Raw genomic sequence first — 25,262 nt, 5'->3', positions numbered from 1 at the left:
GTGTTTTAGATAGAAACCACACAAGTTTCTCTTCACCTACATAAATTTTGTCGTCAAAAGATTTTATAACTGCTGTAAGACTGAGGTAATACCTTCATGATAAGGGCTCATTTAGCATTCATTATCTAAATTTGATAATTATTGAGGTACTAATTTGTGATGTCATGTTTATTGTGTGAATGTATAATCACTGTTCAGAGTTTTATCTATTTTTTTTGGTTAAATCTGAGGTTAAAAAGCTATAAAGTTTATGGCTTTTAGTATGTAATACTTGCAAATTATAAGCATTCAGTAAATACGTTAATTTGGTTTGAGCTTTAATAATGTTTTCAGAGCATTTCTCAGCAGTATCAACCTTAGCTCTTTACATATATAAATCCTTCTGAATGGGTGTTTCAGATATCACATAACCAGATAGCTGTGAAAAAAAAAGTCTTATGCCATGACACTGATAATAGGGAAAGCAGTTTTGTTTTTTTAAAATATATTTTTATTGATTTCAGAAAGAGGAAGGGAGAGGGAGAGAGAGATAGAAACATCAATGATGAGAGAGAGAGAGTCATTGATCAGCTGCCTCCTGCCCCCCCCCCCCAGGGATTGAGCCCACAGTCCTGGCATATGCCCTGACCAGGAATCGAACCATGATCTCCTGGATCATAGGTCAATGCTCAACCACTGAGCTATGCCAGCCGGGCTAGAAAGCAGTTTTAAAGTTTATGCTCATTTTGCCAAAACTTGGGGTACTGCTGTATTTTAATCTCATTGTAGTATTCACTTTGCTATTCCACACCCCTGCTGCAAACCATGATTCCCAGTTTCCATAGGTAAACCTGGTCATTGATTTATAATCCTTAATGGATTATAAATCCATTTTTTCTTGTATCTTTTTGTAAACCTTATCCTATAGCCTTTTTGTTGTTCTAATAATGGAGGTGATGATGTTTTTTGTTGTTTATGCAAATAAAGACTGTCCATCACTGTGCCTCTTATTTTTTCCTAGGAAGCTTCAGTCACTTGGTGGTTGAAGCTTTAACTCACTGGCACTTGGTGTTTGAGCTTTAACTCACTGGCAGACAATCAAATTTCACTGTTTTCAGTCTCTTTTGCTATTCAGAGAAACAGTTTCCCCTTGATGATCATAAGGGTTTTTAGGAAAGACAGTCTTACACACAAGAACTTTTAGGGAAAAGACAAAAGAATATCATCGAAACAGTTTAGGTAAAAATATTTTTCTGAAACTTGTAGTAAATTCCTGCAATTGGCTCACTTGGTTGAGCGTCATCCTGTTTATAATTCTTAAGTACTTAATAAGATAAAGAAAATAGCATACATTTAGTTTATGAAATATTACAAATTTTAGTTATCTGTGGTATTTCAATGCACCTTAATTCTTATATAGTAGCTATAGAGATAAATATTTATGACATTAGTAAATCTTCATTGTTCTAACAAAGTTAATGAAATTTTAATACTTTAATAGTTTTTACTTGAATATCCCCTAATTCATAGATCTTACCAATTTTATCAGAAGGCTAAATGTTAAAATAGATTGATTCTTATACCTACGAAAATGTACAACCTTCCCAACCTGCCAGAAAAGTAATTTTTGCTTACTAGACAACAAAACTATTTTGGACTCAAAATAGTAAGTACAAATTCTGGTTCAGTATTTATAAGAATTAGAGATTCCTAGTCGGGGTTTTCCCCACTGTTGGTAACTGATTAAAAACATCCCTGTGGTCTATGAAAAAAAATTTGTAGATGCGTATATGAGCTATCATTCGTTTATGAAAAGGGTCTGTGTCCCAGAAAAGTTTTAAGAACCACTGGTATTAAGTGTTTGAGAGTAAAGGTGCTGTTTCAGATATTATCTTTCAAAGGAATGGTGACAGCACAGCAAACTGATAATTGTGTGGCATTCTCACACCATTGCTACTAGCTAAAACTCCTATAACAATTTTAGTTCTATAGTTTTTTTTTTATTGTCCCCAAACCCATCATTTCTTGTATTATAGCAACTGGGTTGATCAAAACCTATATTTATATTATGGGTTATTGTGGATTTTTATGAGTATATTATGTAAATGGATAATCTTTAGCCTAACAAATTTATTTTGTTTTTCTCTATGTCATATGCTAAAAATGCATCCTTTTGTGAAACTCTTTTATGTTCCATAGTGGATGTTTTATTTCTTTTATGAATATATGAGAAAGTTGTCTTATTGGATTTACTGGATATTTTAATTATAACTATTCACAGAGTCTTAAGTCATCAAAATATTCATTTGTTCTTTTCAGTGGTTACAGCCTGTGACATGGCAGGTGCAGCCATGTATGAGCTGGTGAGAGTGGGCCACAGCGAGTTGGTTGGAGAGATTATCCGATTGGAAGGTGACATGGCTACTATCCAGGTGTATGAAGAAACCTGTATCCTTTTTGGTTCAGTTTCTTGCCACTTTCTACAAGTCATATTTTAAGGATTTATTGCAAAGGTAGAAGCAGCAACAGTGGTGTCAGAAGTATGAAATGTTGGTGTTAGAAATCTGATTTATACAGGAGTATATTGAAGAAAGGTACTAGGTATTAGTGCTCTTCTTAAGAAATTAGTGTTATAGTGTTATCTTCTGAACTTTGATTACTCTTAACATTTCAATAGTTCACAAACTTTAGGGGGAGTCAATTAGAGGGAGACATATTGTAGAAGAAACCATAAACAGAATAACATCATCAATTTATATGGTTAAAATTCTCCAATCATTTCTGTTGGTAATGGTAAATCCATAAATAAATCAGTCACCACTCTATCTTTATTCTAATAAATAGTGTTGGGTGATGTGTTACATTATAGCTTTAGCACTGGGGAATCTTTACTATTGGTTACCATAATTTTGGCTTTTAAACATAGAATTTATTTTTAATTTTCTATAAAAAATAAAGAGATAAAGGGTTAAGCCTTGTGAAGAGAAACCACTTTTTCTTTCTCTCTTTTTTTTTTTTTTTTTGCTTCATTTGTGTATTTTACTTAGACTGGTTCTCAGGATCAGCATTAATTCTTTGGCTGTTAAGATTTATTTGGTATAACTCTTTTGCCATGCTAAAATACATACTTGCCAGTTACTGTTCTGTCTGTGTGAGTACTAGAGTGCTAATTCAAAGTTATCTGAAAATTTTAAATAAAATGAGAAATCTTTGTAGCTATGAAATCATGACTATTCAAATGATTTTTTCTGTTGTTACCATTATCTTTTATTTACAATTTTACATAGTTTGCAGATTTAAAATAAACAAATGAACATGTATATGATGACAGTTCTCCCCACTTTTGTAATCTGTATCTGGCTAAGTTTTCAGAACACACAGACACACACATGCATGTAGCCATTTTTTTTTTTTTTTAAATATATCTTTATTGATTTCAGAGAGAGGAAAGGAGAGGGAGAAAGAGAGATAGAAACATCAATGATGAGCGAGTCATTGATCAAGCCTGCAACCCGGGCATGTGCCCTGACGCGGAATCGAACACTGATCGCCTGGATCCCAGGTCGACTCTCAACCGCTGAGCCACGCCCGGCCGGACTGCATGTAGCCATTTTTATTAGTTCCTTTTATTATTGTATTTCCTTCTAGTTTGTTAATTGCATATATGAACCAATGTAAATATGTATTTTTCTTCCCTTTTTTTTACTAAAAGATAGCATATTATATGCATTTAAAAATAAATGTATTGTGTAAGATAGATAGATATAGGGTGAATATAGTAAAATGTTAATGGTAGAATCTAGCCGGTAGAGATAGTGGATGGAATTCACTGTAAAATTCAACTTTGCTATATAGGTTTAAAATTTTTCATAGTCAGATATTAGAAATGAAAATATATTTTGGAGATCTTTCTAGAGCAATTCATAGAAGCTCCTATTCCTTTTTTACAGCTACATAGAATTTTATCATAGTTGTTTCTAGTTATTTACTGTTATAAACAGTATTATATACAATGCAACTATACATTTGGGAGTCAAGGTTTATGCATTTTAATTTTGATAGATATTGCTGAATTGCTGTCAATAAAAGCCATACTTATTTTACGCCTATGAACAAGTAAATGAGAGCAAGGAGGAGTCAGTGTGCTTATTTGCAGATTTTATTCCTTTCCTTTTTAAAACCACTTAATTCTTAAGATTTTAATTTTTTGTTAGGTACTAATTCCTTTTTAAGGGACTAATGTTCTTCAGTAGTATAGTTGAAACAGTGTATTAAGGAGAGGCTTTTTTCTCTGTTCTTAGTTCTTCGGTTTCTCAAACTGCACCAAGGCACTCTGGGCGACTCTAACAAACCCATGTGGTGTTCCTGGATATTTTAAATGTTTGAGGTTAACATAAGAATGTTATCTTGTCAGACACCATGTGACCTAGTAGCTTGGGATAATAAACAGTTTCATTACTTGGCTGTACTATATTCTTGTTGATGATGTCATGTATTCACAAAGCTGAGTTTTTGGTGATTGCTGAGCTAAAAAGCAAGTATTACATGCAGATGAATATGGGTCAGGTATTCAGTTCTGATTCCAAGGTTTGAAAATTGTAAAATGCCTGATAGGCACATGTATCCCATTTGTAAGAACTGAGGTTATTTAAGAATGAAATTAAAATATATTTTTTCCTATTTATGTATATTTTTCTTTCAAAGTGCTACTAAGTTGTTTGGACATATATATTTATTAAGTTGTTTGGACATAGCTATTTAATAAATGGAATTACGAGATATGAGTTTTATCATAGGTCTCCGTGAAAAGGTTACTAAAACACTAAGGGTGTTGTAAACTGAGAAAGGTTGAGCCTGTTTTAGCTAAGTATCATTTCCTGTTAAACTGTGGTATTTCCTTTTTATAGTATTTCTAAACTTTCATAGTGAGTTTTCCTTAACTACTGTTTCTAGCTGGTGTGTCCGTTGGAGATCCTGTACTCCGCACTGGTAAACCCCTCTCTGTAGAGCTTGGTCCTGGCATTATGGGAGCCATTTTTGATGGTATTCAAAGACCTTTGTCGGATATCAGCACTCAGACCCAAAGTATCTACATTCCTCGAGGAGTAAATGTGTCCGCTCTTAGCAGAGACATCAAATGGGATTTTACGCCTTGCAAAAACCTACGGGTATGTCTTTGAAACCAGAATTTTTAAAGTTGGTGAAAGAATGTGAAATGGATATTTAGTGAAATATTTTGTGCTCTTAGTTCAAATAAAAATAGACCACAGAAGCATAGATTTCATTTTTCTTTAAATCCACTAGGATTATAGAACTAATTTGTTTTATTGACAAGTAAGACAAATGATTTAAATAACAACAAGGGTGAGTCTACTTGGATGTTTATTTGAACATTAAACAGGAAATGTATTTGTTCTCTAGGTTGGTAGTCACATCACTGGTGGAGATATTTATGGAATTGTCAATGAGAATTCACTCATCAAACACAAAATCATGTTACCCCCACGAAACAGAGGAACTGTAACTTACATCGCTCCACCTGGAAATTATGATACCTCTGTAAGTATTATATAAACTTGATCTCACAGAGTGACCCTACTTACATATGCGAGTTGCCCAGTTTTAGTGCCCTAAACAGTTATAGAATTGTTATTTAATGTGTAGGTTTAAGTAATTCCCATAATAAATTTTTAATTGAATTTTTTAATTTTTTTCACTTGGGCTTGGGAATACAAAACCAAGTTTTTAAAAAAATTTTTGTTAAAGTATAGTTGGCATACAGTATTATATGAGGTTCAGGTGAACAACATAGTGATTTGACATTTATGTACTTTATGATGTGATCACCACAGTAAGCCTAGTAATTGTCTGCCATTGTGCAAAATTATTTTATTGATATATTCCCTGTGCTGTATGTTACATCAGGTGCTTATTAGGTGAAGGTAATAAGAGAATATAGTGTTTTTTTGGAGAGAGAAATATCCAGTATAACATTTCCCTACCTTGTTAACTTATGCTACATTATTTAAAGCCCTGATTCTTTAGACATAGATTAAACTTTGATTTTAATTGTCAATCTATAGTCACATAATGGATTATATGAATTCTTGGGTCATCCATTTAAAACTTAGTACTTTAGCCCGGCCCGGTGTGGCTCAGCGGTTGAGCGTCGACCTGGGATCCAGGCGATCAGGGTTTGATTCCTAGTCAGGGCACATGCCCGGGTTGCGGTCTCGATCCCCCTTTGGGGGCGTGCAGGAGGCAGCTGATCAATGACTCTCTCATCACTGATGTTTCTGTCTCTCTCCCTCTCCTTTCCTGTCTCTGAAATCAATAAAGATATATTTTTAAAAAAACAAAATAAACCTTAGTACTTTAATGTTCCTTGTAGTCGCGTCATATCAAATACATTAGATCCATAGTCTTTTTTGGTATGAAAATAACTGTTGAGAGGACCATTGTAACATACCATATTTTCCCTAATCAAATGTGATAAAAGATAAATTTCTAATTATTTCACAAGAATAAATCTGTGATGTAGAGAACAAGAGTTAAGGTTGGGATTTTGGGCACTCAGCCAGCCTTAACTCACTAGCTTAGCTACTCATTCACTCTTATGTGGAAGAACCACCCTGAAGTGGTTCATGTATCAACAGAATTATGGATTTCTATAGATCTATGGACTTTGGGATTGTTTGTGAATAGCTGAATCATGTCAATATTCATAAATGTTAGAGTATTACTCATTTTTTTGCTTTCGTAAATGTTTTAAAATATTTAACCTTATTAAATATTTTAGGGTTCTTTAATAGATGTGTTTTTCATTAAAGCAATATAGGAGCATTATAATAAAGTAAATAAAAAAAAGAATGGAAAGCAATTTATGAAACATCGATTTTTCCTCTCCCTCAGTCCCAGGAGTATCTTCTGTATCCTTCAAGACTTCTCCCTATGTATATCCATATTCATTTAACCATTCCTCTATTACTTGAGATAATCTCTTTCTCAAAAACTCCTAAGCTATTTTTAAATCATAAAAACAATAATAAACACACCTGATTTTCAAAATTAGAAGTGAATATAAAGATTTATAATAAAAAGTATAAACCTCCCTCCCCACTTCCACAGAACACCTCCCTACCCCCAAGAAGAATCTGGGATTATTTTGATTTCAGAGGAATAAATGTTCATAAATTTGTACTTAAATCCTGATGTATTTTTATAGGATGTTGTCTTGGAGCTTGAATTTGAAGGGATAAAGGAGAAGTTCAGCATGGTCCAGGTATGGCCTGTACGTCAAGTTCGGCCTGTCACTGAGAAGTTGCCAGCTAATCATCCTTTGTTGACTGGCCAGAGAGTCCTTGATGCCCTTTTTCCGTAAGTTTGAGCTGTGTCACAGTTTTCTCTCAGAGTTATTATATGTGCTTACTGTTTCACATTTCATAAATAAAGATTTTACGTGCTAATCCTATAAATTTTATCCTGAGATATAATAGTGAACTAATTAAGTATGTTCATATAGTTCCAATGTTTATTACAGAATTAAACCATTGAAGACAACCTTTTTTTTCCACAGTTGCAAAAGAAAAACATTATTTCTAAAACTTCCAGGGGGAAAAAATTACCAGAAGAAGATCTTTGCCAAAACAATATAACTATTTTTTTTTTTTTTTGAGTTATCCTAAAATTAGTAGATTGGTATCACTATAAATTGATGATTTCCAAAATAAACTGGCCTCTCTATGCTCCCCAGCAATCTTTCTTAATTTGTAGTCTGCTCTTTGCCATTTTCTTAATCAACTACTCAAAAAACTCCTTTCTGGATGAAATACTGCCATTTGCAACAACATGGATGGACCTTGAGAATATTATGCTAAGTGAAGTAAATCAGTCAAAAAAAAGCTAAAGAACCATATGACTTCACTCATATGTGGGATATAAAACTGGAACTCGTGGACACAAACAGCAGTGTGGTGGTTGCCAGAGGGAAGGGGATGGGTTAATGAAAAAATTATTTAAAAAAACAAAAATCTCCTTTCTCATTGAATCTCAGCCTTTACCATACCTTGCTTTACTTTCAACAAATGATTTCATTTAATTCACAGACAAGACAAGCTGTGATAGAGTAACTCCCTCAACCCCTGAGCACCAAACCTATATACGACCCACTTACCCTTCAACCTCTTACTCAAACCTGCTCTTGGAATTGTTCTATAATTCTCTCATTCTTATTAGTCAGCACCTCCTATTTCTACATCCTTCACTATTCAGCTTAAATTTAATAGTCTGTCACTTCTACAAATATTTGCTAGTATACTAAATGTTCTTGTTCCTTTGTCTTCTGTCACACCTACCTGGCAAAATTCCAACCATGAATCAGTTCAATTATCTCCTTCTCCTAAGTCTGCACACAGGCTGCTAAGAAAATAAAATAATCAGTGCAAGTTGGTCTCTCATTACTGTGTAGCAATCCTTCTGCAGTTCCCTAATCATCATTCCCCTGCTCCCCTGTTTGAAACCTCTCCACTTGCCTCAGATCTTCAGTTCCACTCTTCTTTCTCCTTCATTCTAAACAAATGACTGTACTAGATCCTTCACAGAGAAGTTAGAGGCCATCAGATTTGGAATTCCTTCAGTTTCCTGCCAGTAGGCTGACCTAACAGACATTCCTGTTTATCCCTTCTTTTTCTCTTTCTGGAGCTTATCCCACCTCCTGTTTCCTCTGAGACCTCCCTCTATCAGTTATCTTTCCTTTATCTCTCATCTAATGAAAAAAACATCTGCCATCTTACTCTTTTCCCCTTTCTACCCTCCACTGTTCTCATTTTCACAGCCACACCTCTGGAAAGAATGAATAGTTGTTTCCACTTTTCCCACTCTAATTCACCATACTACTCTGCCCTTGGCTCCAACACTCGGCTGAAACTACTCTCACTAACATAATCAGTAACTCCCGTACCAATAATTCAATCGATAAGTTTTAGTACAATGGTACCTCGGTTTTCAAACGTCTCCGTTGACGAGAACATTTCGATTTTCAAACGCCTAAACCCAGAAGTAAATGCTTCGGTTTTCAAACACGCTTCGGAAAGTCGAACATGCCACATGGCTTCTGCTGAAGGCAAGATCCTGAGGCCTAGCTCTCAGCTGTTGATCCCTCAGTTTTTCAAACTTTTCAGAACTCAAATGGTCTTCTGGAACAGATTACATTAAAAAACCAAGGTACCACCGTATTTTCTTAATTCCTATAACTTTAGATATTTCTATCCAGTTCTTCCTCTTTGAAACACCTTCTTTCTTTGTTCTTCCTATTAGCTTCTCTCCACAAGTTCTTATTCTCCATTGCAGGTTTATTTTCCCTAAATTTTGATGCTTCTTAGAGTTTTTCCTCTTCTAGGACCTTTTTTCTCATCATTATATATCTTGCCCTCTGGATGACCTCATCCACTCTCATGACTTAAATATTCATATACACGCGCGCGCGCACACACACACACACACACACACACAGACTCCAAAATCTGTTTCTTCATCCAAAATTTCTTCTGAGTTCCAGGCTCATATACCTCTCCTTTTGAATGTCCTACAGGTGCCTCAAAGTCAGTATGTTCAAAACTAAAGTAATCACCTCTTTTTTAATTTTTAATTTTATTTTATTATTATTATTTTTAAAATATATTTTTATTGACTTCAGAGAGAGGAAAGGAGAGGGAGAGAGAGATAGAAACAACAATGATGAGAGTCATCGATTGACTGCCTCCTGCACGCCCCCACTGGGGATCGAGCCCACAACCTGGGCATGTGCCATGACTGGGAATTGAACTGCAATCTCCTCAATCATAGGTCAATGCTCAACCGCTGAGCCACGCTGACTGGGCTAAAGTAATCATCTTAATTACCACTTCCTTTAAAACTTTCTCATTTTTCTTTGTTACTTCTCTCAACAAATGTCATCATTGTCCATCCAGTGAATGCCTAATCTAAAATCTGTTACTTCTCTCAAGGATTATTTTTACCCTACCACATCTCATTACTGAACAAGTGCTTTTATTCTTTTTCCTATATATTTCTTATCTACATCTTTCATCCCTACTCCATGACCCTAATTAAGGCTCTTAACCCTAATTCCTGCAATAACCTCACTTAATCAGACTTGCTCTCTCCAGTCTTGCCTTCTTTCAAAGTGGTTGTCCATATTACATAGTGATCCATTTAAACCCTTCAGTGCTCTTCATTGCTTTTAAAATAAATACACACTCCTTAACTCCTTACAGATCCACCCATGATCTGGCCATTGCTTACCTTTCAGTATTGTCTCAGCCACTTAACTGCCCAACTGCTTCCTTATATACCACCTTCCAGGCATACCAAGAACTGTTAATTTCTTACAGTGCTCCCTCTTGGATCGTTAGCCATGCTGTTCCCTCTGCTGAAAATGTTACTTCCTTTATCTGGCTAATTTCTGTTTCCTTTCAGGTCTTAACTTCTTTCAGGGAGACTTTCCTAACCCTACTCCAACCCAACATTAACTTTGTCACCCCTTCCTGTCTACTCCCACAAGCCTTGGTTGTTTTCTGTGATAGCACTTTTCACATTGGATTGCAAACTGGGGCACACCCAGCCAGCCTCCCCAGGTTAATAGTGATTTGAAAGATGTATATAAAGCCATAGGAAGAATGGGCATGCTTTCTGAATTTATCAGTCACTGGAAGGTTTGGAAGAGGAAAGATTTTAATGCATGTTAGTTTTATGTTGAAAAAAAGGTCCATTATTTTTAAGGATGCAGTGTTTTAGTGAATTTTATTACAAAGAAATTTCCTTTAGTGTTACATCTCATTTCTCCTGCCTAGACCCTCCCACCCCATACCCACATTCAGTGTGTGAGCACACACACACGTACCGCAGCATTCACTTTCCTCTGCCCTTAAGATTATTTCACTCTCCACTGCCACATTTTAGGGAAAGTTTGAAAGTGGCTGCTAAATAGTACTGTAATCACCAACTGACTGCAGTTAACCCCGCTGAATGTGAGCACTCTGAATACAGAAACATGGTTATCTTTTTTTTTTTAATCTTCATCTAAGGATATGTTTTTTATTGATTTTTAAAGACAGGGGAAGGAAGAGAGAGAGAGAAACATCAATGTGAGAGAGAAACATCGATTGGTTGCCTCCCATATGCACCCCCAAACGTGGATTGAACCTACAATTTAGTTATGTGCCCTGAACAGAAATCGGACCCACAACATTTTGGTGTATGGAATGATGCTTCAACCAACTGAGCCACCCAGCCAGGGCAGACATGGTTATCTTATTTACTGTTGTCTTTCTAGCATCTCCAAGCACAGTTTTTAATGCCTAGGAAGTACTTTGTAAATAGTTCTTGGATGGATAAAAGAGATTGACTTAGCACCTTAGCAAAAGTCTCTGTTCGTTGACAGCAAGATAGGAATTTAAGGTCTTATTTTTTGCCTCAGGAGACAACTTTCAAAAGTTGTTTATATTTTTATTTTAGCTTTAATTCACATATTGTCCTTTCATGAATTAATTTTGATAAGTATTCAGAATATCATTAGTTCTGTTTTGTTTATCTTTTTTGTGTGTGTATCCCTTTTCCTAAGGTACCTTGTGGAATATACTTTCACTTTTTAGCTATTAAAGATGATAGAGATGATCAATGATTTAAAAAACAACATTATTATAAGTACAAACTAGGGAAGCAGTCAATTATATCTATCTTTGTGTGTGTGTACATAGATCACATGAAAATATTTCAAAGTGCTTTTTTTAACTCACACCTATTTTACTTACTAGTATTTATTAGCAAGTAAAGTAATTCACACTTTGTTTTCCTTGTTTAGATGTGTACAGGGAGGAACTACTGCAATCCCTGGGGCTTTTGGCTGTGGAAAGACAGTGATATCCCAGTCTCTGTCTAAGTATTCCAATAGCGATGTAATCATCTATGTAGGATGTGGTGAAAGAGGAAATGAGATGTCTGAAGTCCTCCGTGACTTCCCAGAGGTCTGTATCTATAAAGTTTCAAATAATATTTTAGAGAAAATACTACTAATCAACTTTCACTAGCAGTTAATAAAGCTTTGTGTTAGATCTGGAGCATTGCTCTCATTTGTCAAGGATCTTTTAAGGAGCTTTCTAATTATACATATGATTCAATCTGTATATTTAAAGAAAGGAATTTGAATTGCTCAGCCAGACACTTGAAAGTTTCTTTTTGTGGTCTGGTGGTTTTCAGTTATTGCGAGAAATGTAAAGTAGACAATAGGCTTTATGTGATTTTCTAGGTTACTGTAGTAATATTCCTTTTTCCATAAAATAGTGGATTTCACTTTTGAAATGGAAATAATGGCTATCATTTTTATGGCACAGTTGGGACAGGGAGATGAGGTTGGAATGATGAGGAGTATTACTTTGGCAACACTGATTAAAAGAGAGATTAAATATAGACAGGTTGTAAAAAAGAGACAAATGTTCTATTTAGAAATTAAGAGGATCACTAATAGATTGTTTTACCTCTAGCTTACAATGGAAGTTGATGGTAAGGTAGAATCAATTATGAAGAGGACAGCTTTGGTAGCCAATACCTCCAACATGCCTGTAGCTGCCAGAGAAGCCTCTATTTATACTGGTGAGTATATTGAATTGGAATAAAAGCAATTAAAATTGGTTCTTAAGTTTAGAGCTAGCACCAAACTTTTTCTTTTCCCAAGAACTTTTCTTTCATTCTAAAATACTCTGTACCTATAACCATATCCCTAATTTTTAAAAAATATTTTACTTATTATATCTTTTTTTTCCAACTTTAAAAAAAAAAAAAGTTCTTATTGATTTTAGAGAGAGAAAGGGAGAGGGAGAGAGAGAAACATCACATCAATTGGCTGCCTCCTGCACACCCCCTATGGGATGGGGCCTGCAACTTGGCCATGTGCCCTGCCTGGGAGTCAAAACAGCGTCTTCTTAGTGCATGGGTGGATGCTTAACCACTGAGCAGCACCAGCCGGGCAACTTATTACATCTTGAGAATATGTTAGTATAAGACATTTTTATAAGCCGCCCCAACCTTTTTAATGACTATAAAATTATGTATGTTCTATTACGGTGCTTTTTCCTTATACTTTTGACCATCAATCTGTTTCTGAATATGCCTTTATCTCTAAAATTTGAATCATCAGCTTTGAATTATTATATTTTTACTCCTGGATATGAAAGATAAGAATAGCAGTGTGTTTATATAATACCTTCGATCTTTGCTCCCACTTCTATCCCAGCTTTTGGGACTTTTATTTCTACATTTTCAGGATTTATAATATTTACCTTCTATTCTGTGACCATAAATCCAATATCTGTATTAATCTTAGACCTATAGCAAAATGGAGTCAGTGTTCACTGCAGTCCTTTGGCTATAATTTCTTCATCTGTTTGGTGGTTGGCTAAAATTTTTGGAAGTTGCTTCAAGAAAGGCTATGGAAAGTATATTTCCTGAATTCTCGTTTCTTTATAAGTTTTTTTTTTTTTCTGCTGTCTTTATATTTTAACAATAGTTTGTTTGAGTATAAAATTTTGGGATAAATTTTTCCTGAGAGAGTATACCTTTTCATCTATGAATATGTTTTTAATTTTGGTAAATTTTTGAGAATTGTTTCTGAAACTTCTCTTCCATTATGGTTATCTTCTTCAAACTAGACATACTGAATCTCCTTTATCTCTTTCCACGTGTATCATTTCCTCTCCAATCCTTTTTATTTAGCCTTTTGTCCATAAGTTCACAAGGTAATGGCATTTATTTTTTATGTTGCTTCTAATGAAACCTTCGTTTTCTTCCACCTCTTTGTTGAGTTCTGCTGGTTTATGAAACATCTTTTCTGATCTTACTATATATTCCTTGAGATTTTACTTTGCGGCAGGATGCGTTAAGATTTTCTTTTAGCTTGGCCAGGCGTGGCTCAGTGGTTGAGCGTCATCCTAGGATCCAGGCAATCGGGGTTCGATTCCCGGTCAGGGCACATGCCTGGGTTGCAGGCTCGATCCCCAGTTGGGGCATGCAGGAGGCAGCCAGTCAACGACTTTCTCTCATCATTGATGTTTGTATCTCTCTCTCTCCCTCTCTATTCCTCTCTCTGAAATCAATAAAGATATATTTAAAAAAAAAAAAGATTTTCTTTCATTAATTAATTGCAGTCACAGTTTAAAAACTGTTCCTTTGCCATCATTGTATTTTGCTCTTCTATTTTCTTCTTGTATTTTTTTGGGAGGGGGTTCTTATACTGATGTTTATTAATACTATTATTCATCTTTGCAGGAGATGGGAGGGGGTGGCTTTTGCTATGGTCTAGATAGCAGGAATTCCTTATGGTAATCTGTGAAGTTTGTTATAGCATGGAATTGTTTAAGTTATTTTTCTCTTTTCCTCTCCTTCCAATGAAGTTTGCAGCTACAAGGTCACTTACAGTGATTTCTTTCCTTTCAACCCTGCTCACACCCACCTTTTACTTACTGAAAAGTAGGAGTGCCTACCTGTGTTTCATTGTCCCCATCTTCCTTCTCCTTGATGCCTGTTGGGTCCAAGGAACACCTACCACTACTCCTTAATCCCTTTTGCAGTGTCTCAGACAAAGGATTCTTGGTTTTGCCCCTCAGGAGGTCTCTCTTGGTTTGCAGAAATTTAATCTGAGATGTGCAGCCTCAGGTAAATTCTTTGTGTCTTCCCACATCTTTTTTTTGTTTCTTTACCTCATTAGATGGCTTTCCTCATTATTTTGGTGTGGAGCTAAATATGACCCCTAATTTTTGATGATGGAGTTTGTTTTTCTATGTCCTTGTTCTTGTTTAGTGGTTACTTTTATGAGAAGAAGGAGAAAGTGACATTCATCTATTATTTTAAGACAAGAAGTCTATACATGGCTCCACAGTATCCCTTTGTATGGATATATCAGAATCTATTTAACCAGCATCGTTTTGGTAGATTCTTGGATTATTGGTAGTTTTTTATTTTATTTATTTATTTTGCTATCACAAAATTTACATCACTAAAACATTCTTTTTCTTTTTTTCTTTTTGTTAAACTTATGTAAGACTTTATTTGAGCCAAATTGATGACAATGTCAGGAAGTAAGATCTTAAATGCTCTCACTAAAACATTCTTACGCATATTTTTTACAACATTTCTTTGCATGTTTTGTGTGTGCATTTCTTGGTCCATTTTGTAAGGTAAGTTCTTAGGAGCAAAATTGCTAAAATACAACTGTTAATGCAGATTTTAGATTCTGATAGCCCTTCAAAAAGGAGTAACAATGGACCAGAGTTCTGTTTCGCCACATCTCACCAATGCTAATTTTTCAGTGTTTTCTTATAACAGTTATCAAACATATAGAAAAGTTGAAAGAATCTTACAGTGAACACCCATGTACCCAGCACACGTAGATTAGAAAATGAAATTGCTTTATTAAATGCCTATTTAGTCGGTTTTTCTTAATGGTGAATTATCTGTTGCCCTTCCTGTGTATATTAATCATTTGAAAACCAACCTTCTGTCTCTTTTCCTTTTGGATAGTAGTTGTTTTTTAGACTGATTTGTAAAAGTTCTTTGAAGTTAGTCTTATCTGTCATGAGTTGCAAATGTTTTCCCAGTTTGTTCATTTTTTGGCTTTGTCTGAGGTTTTTGTTTTTTTTTCCTCATGTAGGCGCTGATCTTTAGGCCTACGAAACTTCTTTGAGGTTTACTCATGTGTATCTGTCTCTTCTACCAAGTCTTTCTAATATATACACACAAGTGTTAATGAATGCCATCATGGAAACATAAACATAGCCATGCTTGTATAAGACAGGATTTGATCCTATCATCAGATTGAAATATGTAATAATTATTGTTTTTTAAGCCTTAATAATGATAAGTAATATTTCTTAAAGACTTAGTTAATGGAACTATTTTTTGGAAATCAGTACTTTTTATTCTGAAATAAGTACTATGATAATAGTTAAGTGCTGAATTTTCCAGCAACTATTTTGTTTTACCTACTATAAATCTCTGGTTTTTTTCCTAGTAAAATAAAGGAATTAGAGCCATAGATTTTGAGACTCTTATAATGTAGCAACAATGGTACATTTCTAATATCTTAGAGTTCCATAGTTCTTTGTACTTTTCAGAGGGTATTTATGTGTGTCACTTAATCTAGTGCATATAGGTAGATAGGGCAAGAGTTTTATTATTTTAACATGTTAGGAAACTTCACTGGGAAATGAAGTTACTTAGCTAAGGTTAATGACAGTACAGGAACTAGAATCCAGCACTTTTCTGTATATTAGCTTCTTCTAAGTGGTTTACTATATATGTGATTTTATTGGTGGGACAGGACTTGATCTGCGTAGCAGAATGATCTGGATAATTAAGACATTACTCATGTTAATAACATATGCTACTTTTGAAAAATAACCAAACAAGCTAATTTGTTGAGGGTTTTTTTGGTGCATATGTGTGTAATATGTAGACAAAAGCTATATTGGAAATTAATTTCAAACTTAATTATATTAATAGGGGTAAGAACAGAGAAAAACGTCTTTTTCTACCCTTTATTTTATTTTTTAAAAAATATGTTTTTATTGATTTCAGAGAAAGGAAGGAAGAGAGAGAAACATCAATGATGAGAGTCATTGATTGCCTGCCTCCTGCATACCCCCTGCTAGGGGTAGAGCCCGCAACCTGAGCATGTGCCCTGACTAGGAATCAAATCTCGGTTTCTTGGATCATAGGTCAATGCTTAACCTCTGAGCCACACCAGCTGGGCTTTTTCTACCCTTTAGAATGTGTATCATATTAAGGTAGACTAGGCTATGGCAACAAATAAATCCAAATACAGTTACTCAGTAATAATAGATGTTTATTTAAGGTGATCAGGGGACTCTTTACTCTGTCACTCTGGGTGGACCGAGGCTGAAAATAACTTTCATTTCAGCACATGCCCTCCAGATCTCCTGAGAGCCCTCTCCCTCTTGGTAAGCCAGAAAAAAGAGAGAACATGGAAGGTTGTATGGCTTGCCTAGCAGTGGAACACATTACTTTGACTTATATTTCATTAGCTAGAGGTCAGTTACATGGCCATATCTAAATGCAGAGGAGGCTAGGAAATAGAATTCAGCTGTGTGCCCAAAAGACAGATTTTGGTGAAACAGCAGTCTGTCTCATGTACTTATTGCTTTAAAGTTTTCTCAAGGGTGAAAAAATCAGGGTTATACACTATAGCATTATAACTTATAGTATTCTTCCCAATTTAGGAATTACACTGTCAGAATATTTCCGTGACATGGGCTACAATGTCAGTATGATGGCTGACTCTACCTCTAGATGGGCTGAGGCCCTTAGAGAAATCTCTGGTCGCTTAGCTGAAATGCCTGCAGGTAAGTCTTTATACTACTTATTATGTAAACAAAACTGATAGATTTTGGGGGGCTGCCCTAGAACCTCTCTTTTTTCATTTTTTTTCATTTTTCAGATAGTGGATATCCTGCATATCTTGGTGCCCGTCTGGCCTCTTTCTATGAGCGAGCAGGCAGGGTGAAATGTCTTGGAAATCCTGAAAGAGAAGGGAGTGTCAGCATTGTAGGAGCGTAAGCACCTAAATTGTTTACTTTTCAAGGGAAAAGGGGTCATGTATTTTAAAGAGAAAATATTTAGCCCCCTCTGAGGGCAGTGATTCTTACCCAAGTTGCACATCAGAGTCACCCAAGGAGCTCTTTAGGTCATTTCTGTATGTTCTGGTTCCACAAATGTGACTTGACTGATTTTTTTACATTTAAGTCACAATATCCTAGGAATAACTTAGAAAATTATAGCACCTTAAGGTAAGATTTTATCATGATAAAAACAATGTGCAGATTCATGATCACTACATAAAGCCATACTTTGTTCTCAGACCTTTTCTTTCCTTCCTGCTTAATCTGTTTGATTACTGAAACTGCTTATAATAAATGTCTGTCTCATTTCTCATACTAGAAGGTATTTAATTGTTATCATTCTTATTTGATAATTAGTCCTGGTTTCTATTTAAGATTTTTATGTAAAATTTTCTTTCCAAAGGCCATTACTAAAGTTATATTAAAAAGTCATTCACATTAAAATTGACTTTCATATACAAGTTATTTTTTATAAGCATTTCTTTTTTTAAAGCATTTCTAACAACTATTTTTATCTTTTAATTTTAGTGTTTCTCCACCTGGTGGTGATTTTTCTGACCCAGTTACATCTGCTACTCTTGGTATTGTTCAGGTATATCTTTTCTAGTGTAGCCAACTTCGGAGTTTGCAACCTTCCCCTCATCCCCACCTGTTCTAATGTTATCCAAATCCATCATGAAGTATTTAATTTAGTTATAAAGAGTAGGGAATGATAAAGTCTGTTTTAGTGTTTTATGAACATTCTTATCACTGAGAGCCTTTAATGCTATTTGTTCTTTCTTAGCTCTTTACCTGAGGTTTATAATAAACAGTATCTATAAGTAGGAAATATATCTGGGGTAGCAAAGTTTTATTAGAGTAATAGTGCCCTTAAAGTTAGAGTAACTTCAGGTGTAGAAACAAATGGGCCCAAAGATGTGTAATGATTAAAACTCAGTAGCAGTTTTTTTCTCCTCATGGTTTGGTCCAAGGCAGATGATCCTATCAGAGGGCAGCTCTTTTCCATCCAGTAGTAATTCATGCCTCCTTTCATCTTGTGGCTCTGCTGCCTCCTCGCCTGCATCTGGCTGGCACAAAGGGAAACTGGAGAAGGCACACCTGCTTTCTAAACCTTTGGCTCAGACCCTGTACTCCACTCATTCTGTTGGCCAAATCAGATGAAAGCAGAGCTGGAAAAATGTAGTTTCTGCCTAGGCAGCTGCTTCCTAGTGACAAGACTTGAATGTTAGTGGATAGTTAGCCAACTTGGCCATTAAAAGAAGCCTAAATGAAAGATGTGTACAAATAGGACTATGGTAAAAAGAATAAAATAAAAAATAGATACATTAATAAGTATATGTATTCATGTGGGGGGAAAGCATTTGCTTATGTTTTTGTCAGCATCATATTAAAAGAAATGGCAGAGGCTAAATGTATAACTCTCAAGGTCTTTAACTTTTGCTAAAACTTTGAGTTTTAAATTGTAGGAAAAAGGGGAGTAAAGTTAGGGATATATAAAATGTGAATGTTTAGCCTCAGAAAAATAACTGTCAGGTCTTACTGGATTAGACCTTTGTGACAGGGAACTGCATTTAGTCAGAACATTTAGAGGATTTTTTAAAAATCAAAATTAAGTGTCTATTCTCTCTCAGTAGGCATTTTCTGTTTCTTCTGTTTGTATTGTACCATAATAATCTTCAAAACAATTTTTCTTTTTGCTATCCAATTTGACACACAAGGAAATTCAGATAAATTTTGAATTTGATTTGTAGATACTGTCTATCCTGAAATTGAAAGAAATATATATAGATAGATATAGATATAGATATATACACATATATATGTTTTTATTGATTTTTAGAGAGAGAGGAAAGGAGAGGGATGGAGAAATAGAAACATTGATGAGAAACATCATCGATCGGCTGCCTCCTGCACACCCCCTACTGGGGATTGAGCCTGCAACCCAGGCATGTGCTCTGACCAGGAATTGAATCGTGACTTCTTGGTTCCTAAGTCAATGCTCAACCACTGAGCAACACTGGCAGGGAGGAATATATTTTTTAATTGCAAGTTTTATTCTATTTCAGTTATACTTGGTATGTACTAAAAAGATATATTATTTGACCAAAAAAATATATAGAGTTGCGTATTTAGGACAACAAATATACCTTGATACTTTTAAAAAATTTTTATTTTTAAAGAAAAATTATTGTTGTTTGCTTGTTTCTTTGTTTTGTTTTAAAATCAGGTGTTCTGGGGCTTAGATAAGAAACTAGCTCAACGTAAGCATTTCCCCTCTGTCAACTGGCTAATCAGCTACAGCAAGTATATGCGTGCCTTGGACGAGTACTATGACAAACACTTCACAGAGTTTGTTCCTCTGAGGACCAAAGCTAAGGAGATTCTGCAAGAGGAAGAAGATCTGGCAGAAATCGTACAGCTTGTGGGAAAGGTGAGTTGTAAAATCCCACTGGAGTGTTGTAGGACAAATAGAACCTTGGATATGCAGATTCTGCCAAACAAAATGTGTACTTATTAAATATATTTAAACTAATAGAATTATAAGTTATTTCTTTATCTAGCAGATATTTGAGAGACCTATTTTATGTTGTGAAAGGTAAAAAGGTGATTATTGTTTTTATTTTCTATTGACTAGCAAATCACTGACAGTGGCTTAAAAGTGTTTTAGTGCTCATGGTTTTGGGTTTGATGGGCTCAGTTGGGCATTCTTGTTTGGGATCCACCTACAGTTGCAGTCATATAATGGCTTAGACTGGAGTTATTTGAAAGTTTCTTCCTTCACATGTCTGGTACCTGGTCTGGGATGGCTGGAACAGCTAAGGGATGGCTGGAACAGCTAAGGGTTGGCTGGGCATTTCTCCCTCTATGTGGCATGTCCACGTGGCAGTTCAGGGCTCTCAAAATGAGTATAAAAAAAAGAAAGGAAGTAGAAGCCACCAGCCTCTTAAGCCAGGGCCCCAAAACTAGTATAATATCATTTCTGTCTTATTGCTTTGGTCAGAGTAGTTACAGAGCTTGCCCATATTCACTTCAGAGTGGTCAGTTAAAAGAAGTAACTAAATTGTTAGGGCCTTTATATTCTTTTCAACCACTTAATATGGTCCTGGCTTTACTGTAGGTGAGAAAGAAACTCTTGATTTACTTTTTTTTTTAAATCCTTCCCAAGGATATGTTTATTGATTTGAGAGAGAAGCATTGATTGCTTCCCTCCCATATGCTCCCCAACCAGGGATTTAACCTGCAACTTAGATATATGCCCTGACTGGGAATTGAACCACAACCTTTTGGTGTGCGTGACAATACTACAGCCACCTGAGCCACCCGGCCAGGGCTTGATTTTACTTTTATTTCTTGAAATAGACTGTACCTGTCACCAACCAAATTAGAGGGGGTAGAGGTAGGATCTATTAAAATACATTTTTTCAGGAGCACTAAGGCTAAGAGGATTGGATTCTACCCACCATGACCTGCCCATAGAAATCTATTATCAGATTACCCTGTGAGGTTACTTTTGATCACTGAGCATGTACATATCCCCTTTTTATACACAAGTATTTGTCACAAAAAGACATACTGAATGATTCCGCTTATATAAGGTATCTAAAGTAGTGAAATTTGTAGCAAGAAGAAAGTAGAATGGTGGTTACCGGAGGCTGCGGGGGGAGGAAAAAGAGAGAGTTGTTGTTTAATGGGTGTAGAGTTTCGGATTTGCAAGGTGAAAAGTTAAGAAAATCTGTTTCACAATGCCACTGAACTACACTTAAAAATGGTGATGATAAAGTTTACATTATGTTTTTTACTACAATAAAAAAGAACATCAATCAAAAAATAGTTATGAAGTGAATTTATAAATGGTGGGTGATTGTGTGTGTTAGATAACTTCTGCTTGCTTGTTGATTACTACCATGGTCCCACATTATGGAAGTAAATTTCTAAAATTATGTATATTTTTTTCTTCTAGGCTTCTCTAGCAGAAACAGATAAAATCACTTTGGAGGTAGCCAAACTTATCAAAGATGATTTCCTACAACAAAATGGATATACTCCTTATGACAGGTAACCTATCCTGCTATTCCTTTTTATTAAATTATTTTTTATTTTTCAATTACAGTTGACATACAATATTATATTAGCTTCAAATATACAGCCAGTGATTAGACATTTTTATGGTTTACAAAGTGATCACCTTGATAATTCTAGTACCCATCTGACACCATACATAGTTAGTACAATAATATTGACTGTATTCCCTATGCTGTACCGCTATTGCTTTTTTATTTGAGGATTTTCTATCGAGGTTTTTAAAAAAGTTTTAATTTTGATTTTTTTTTTTAAATTTTATTTATTGATTTGAGAGAGAAAGAAAGAGAAACATCAATTTGTTGTTCCACTTATTTATGCATTCATTGGTTGATTCTTGTGTGTGCCCTGACTGGGGATCGAGCCTGCAACCTTGGCAGGGCTCTATTGAGTTTTGAAGGAGGAGCTGCGTACATTAAAAACCATTTTTATTTTCATGACAGACATCTAATAATCTAATATGTCCCCTTGTCTGGATTTTGCTCACTTGTCCAGTTATAACAAGTAAGCAAAAAACTCATTACCTAACCATCTTTAATTAGATTAAGTTGTAGCTTAGTATGCAGATCCTGAGGATCATTGCCTCTTTCAGAAACTTTTCCCACTACATCTTAGCACTGCCCATGTCTCCTCCACTCTTTTCCTAAAGAATGTTCTACTTTCCTGCCTTATTTCACAAGAGTCTATTCTTTTCTTTCTACCAAAGTCCCTGATAGGTGCCCTGCCAGCCCCTGGTACTACTTCTCGGTGCTTTTTTTAAAAATTTTTGTATCTGCTATTAACATGGCTTATTTAAAGTTTCCATTTTCTTTAAACTTTGATAATTTGGTCCATTCACCATAGGCTGGCTTTTCCCCCTCAAATTATATTTGGCCTTATATAAGACTGGAGAGGGAACTGAACAAATAGAAGGATTTCCAAAATGTAGGACAAGCAGAAAATGTGACAATATAATCTGTAAGGCTCAACAATCTACTGTATAGCAGAAACTTAAGCAATTATCCACACAAAGATAACTCAACAAGGGGGAAACTCTTTGGAAAGAGTGTGGTGGAGAGTATGCATGAAATTATATATGCCAATGTGTTTTAATGTGTCAGAAAGTTGATAAGAATATGTGTGAACACAGTTGAATATTTGCTTGCGTATCTTCATATTACAGCATGTGGGTAAATGAAAATGAACTCCTTAATGTGGAAAAGGGCTTAGTATTAACTTCAGGAAATTGCTGTTTCCTGTTCTCTTATTCATTGTACTTGAACCTGCTCTCTATCACCAGGGAATCTTTACAACTCAGTTATTTTACCGTTTGGGTTACTCTTTTAACGGCACTGTACAAAACCAGATCCTCAAAGAGATTAGATTATAGTAGTACTGTTTTATTGTTCTTGAAAAATAAACATCACCCTTAATATAAGAAAAGAATATATTTCTTCATCTACTATCCATTCCATATTCTGAGACATCTTTGTCGAAAAACTGGTCTTTTCCACTATTCTTTTTTCATTCCTTATATATCATCCAATAAATACAAGTAGTCTGCATATTTAAATAAAGAAGCTAATGCTGTCATATTTTATAAAGTTTTATATTAAGTATGACCCTGCTTTGGATTTTGTTTTGTTAATTGTTTTGGCTTTTTTTACCCTAGGTTCTGCCCCTTCTATAAGACAGTAGGGATGCTGTCCAACATGATTGCATTTTATGATATGGCCCGTAGAGCTGTTGAAACCACTGCCCAGAGTGACAGTAAAATCACATGGTCCATTATCCGTGAGCACATGGGGGAGATCCTCTATAAACTTTCCTCCATGAAATTTAAGGTAAAGTTTCTGCTGTAACTTTTTTTAGAAGGAAATGTTTCTTTTTAATTTTTTAACTATTTGGGTCCCAAACTTGGTGTATGAAACTTACATTTAGTATTTTCACACATGCTCAGGTTATGGAAAACCAGGACAGACCTCAAAGTTACGTTCAAATAGGAATTCTAGTGCTAAAAATTATACTATGTCATGTCTAAAATAAATGCCAGTACGTCACCCGTTTGTCTTAACTGCCAGGCAATTTAGTGCTAAAATTGCTGAGCAGCAATTACCTTACCTCACCTGCCTATTAACATCCAACCCCTATGCTCATTTGAAATGACTCCTGCTGTTTACTTCTTTTAAGTGTCCTATTACATAATATTTTAAACTTTCAAGTGGACTGTAATTCCTTTGGAAGTACACAGACATAAATAGATAATTAAATGAAATTATCAGTAGAGACTCAATATTGTTTTTAAATATATTTTTTAGTTGGATTATATTTATTTATTTCTAAGTCATAATATTCAAGTATATTTACTAATCACCTATTAAAAAATTGATGGTTCTCTGAATGTGTGTTTTATGTATATAGGGTATCCCAAAAAAGTATACACACACTTTGAATAATTGTAAAGGCAGTGTTTGTAAAGGTTGTTTGTTAAACTTCTTAAATGTCACCCAAGAGTGAATAGTACAACATGGTGTATGCATCATGACAAGAATATTATGAAGGCATTAATAGCTTTTTCCCCAAGAATATTCAAAGACATGGGGAAATGCTTATGGTATAATGAGGGGGGAAATCAGGTTGTAAAGAAATTCTATATGTAATTGGATTCAATTTTTACTTTCAAAATATTTTTAGGAATAGGATAAAAAATATGTAATAGCAATGATTTCTGGTAGTGTGATTAAAGGTGATATCTTTTTTCTGTTTACATGCATATTGTATCAAATTGACATCACAGTTGCTTTTTAAAAAAAAAATATGTTTTTATTGATTTTTAGAGAGAGAGGAAGGGAGAGCGAGAGAAACATCGGTCGGTTGCCTTCCGTATGCACCCTGACCAGAGACTAAACCTCAGCCTGGGCATGTGCCCTGACCAGGAATTGAACCAGTGACCTTTTCGGTGTATGGCATACTGCCCAGCCAACTGAGCCCCACCAGCCAGGGCCACATCACAGGGGGCTCACAGTTGTTTTTTAATATCATTAAATGCCTTCTGAAGCATTGTTTTGTTGCTGGAGAGTAATTACTGTTTTTAGGCACTTAGGAAATTTCCAGCTTTGTCCATATAGTTGGTTTTGTTAATTTTCCTAGTATAGATTCCCAGGAGTGGAATGATTGTGTCAGAGAGCTTAAACATTTTAAGGTGTCTTTTATACATGTTCCTCAATTAAGTTGCTTTCCATAGGGATTTTAATGTGGTGCATTTGAAGATTATTTTAGAAATTTTACTTTCCTGTCTCAATGTGATACTCTCAGATGTTGAATAGTAAATTCTAATTTGACTTAGTTAATCCAACTATCATATACATGCAGTGAAATGTATCTAATATGTGATGCTGCATAATTTTCCAATATTTTGCCTTCTGTTGAGGGTAAAGCCATTGGTCATTGAATATAGTTAGTAGGTCAAATACAATATTGAAATTTTGTCTTTCTGTTTGGTTCAGGTATCACACCATTTATACATTTCTACCCTTA

At 35.1% G+C, this 25,262-nt stretch overlaps 1 protein-coding gene across 2 annotated transcripts in view; it reads left to right on the top strand.

Annotated features, from left to right (window-relative positions):
• Positions 1-25,262, top strand: part of ATP6V1A (ATPase H+ transporting V1 subunit A) — a 48,951-nt gene that overhangs the window by 21,202 nt on the left and 2,487 nt on the right. For both annotated transcript variants that reach the window (XM_081138781.1, XM_081138782.1), the window contains 12 exons: positions 2,299-2,427; positions 4,933-5,147; positions 5,401-5,538; positions 7,205-7,356; positions 11,840-12,002; positions 12,519-12,627; positions 17,268-17,390; positions 17,486-17,600; positions 18,195-18,258; positions 19,894-20,097; positions 21,628-21,722; positions 23,398-23,569. In XM_081138781.1, the coding sequence (XP_080994907.1) occupies positions 2,299-2,427; positions 4,933-5,147; positions 5,401-5,538; positions 7,205-7,356; positions 11,840-12,002; positions 12,519-12,627; positions 17,268-17,390; positions 17,486-17,600; positions 18,195-18,258; positions 19,894-20,097; positions 21,628-21,722; positions 23,398-23,569 (1,679 nt within the window). The remainder of the gene's footprint in view (positions 1-2,298; positions 2,428-4,932; positions 5,148-5,400; positions 5,539-7,204; positions 7,357-11,839; positions 12,003-12,518; positions 12,628-17,267; positions 17,391-17,485; positions 17,601-18,194; positions 18,259-19,893; positions 20,098-21,627; positions 21,723-23,397; positions 23,570-25,262) is intronic.

This window comes from Miniopterus schreibersii, assembly GCF_964146895.1.
Source record: "Miniopterus schreibersii genome assembly, chromosome: 5".
In the NCBI taxonomy this organism is placed as follows: Eukaryota; Metazoa; Chordata; class Mammalia; order Chiroptera; family Miniopteridae; genus Miniopterus; species Miniopterus schreibersii.
This window is presented reverse-complemented; position numbering and strand designations above follow the sequence as displayed.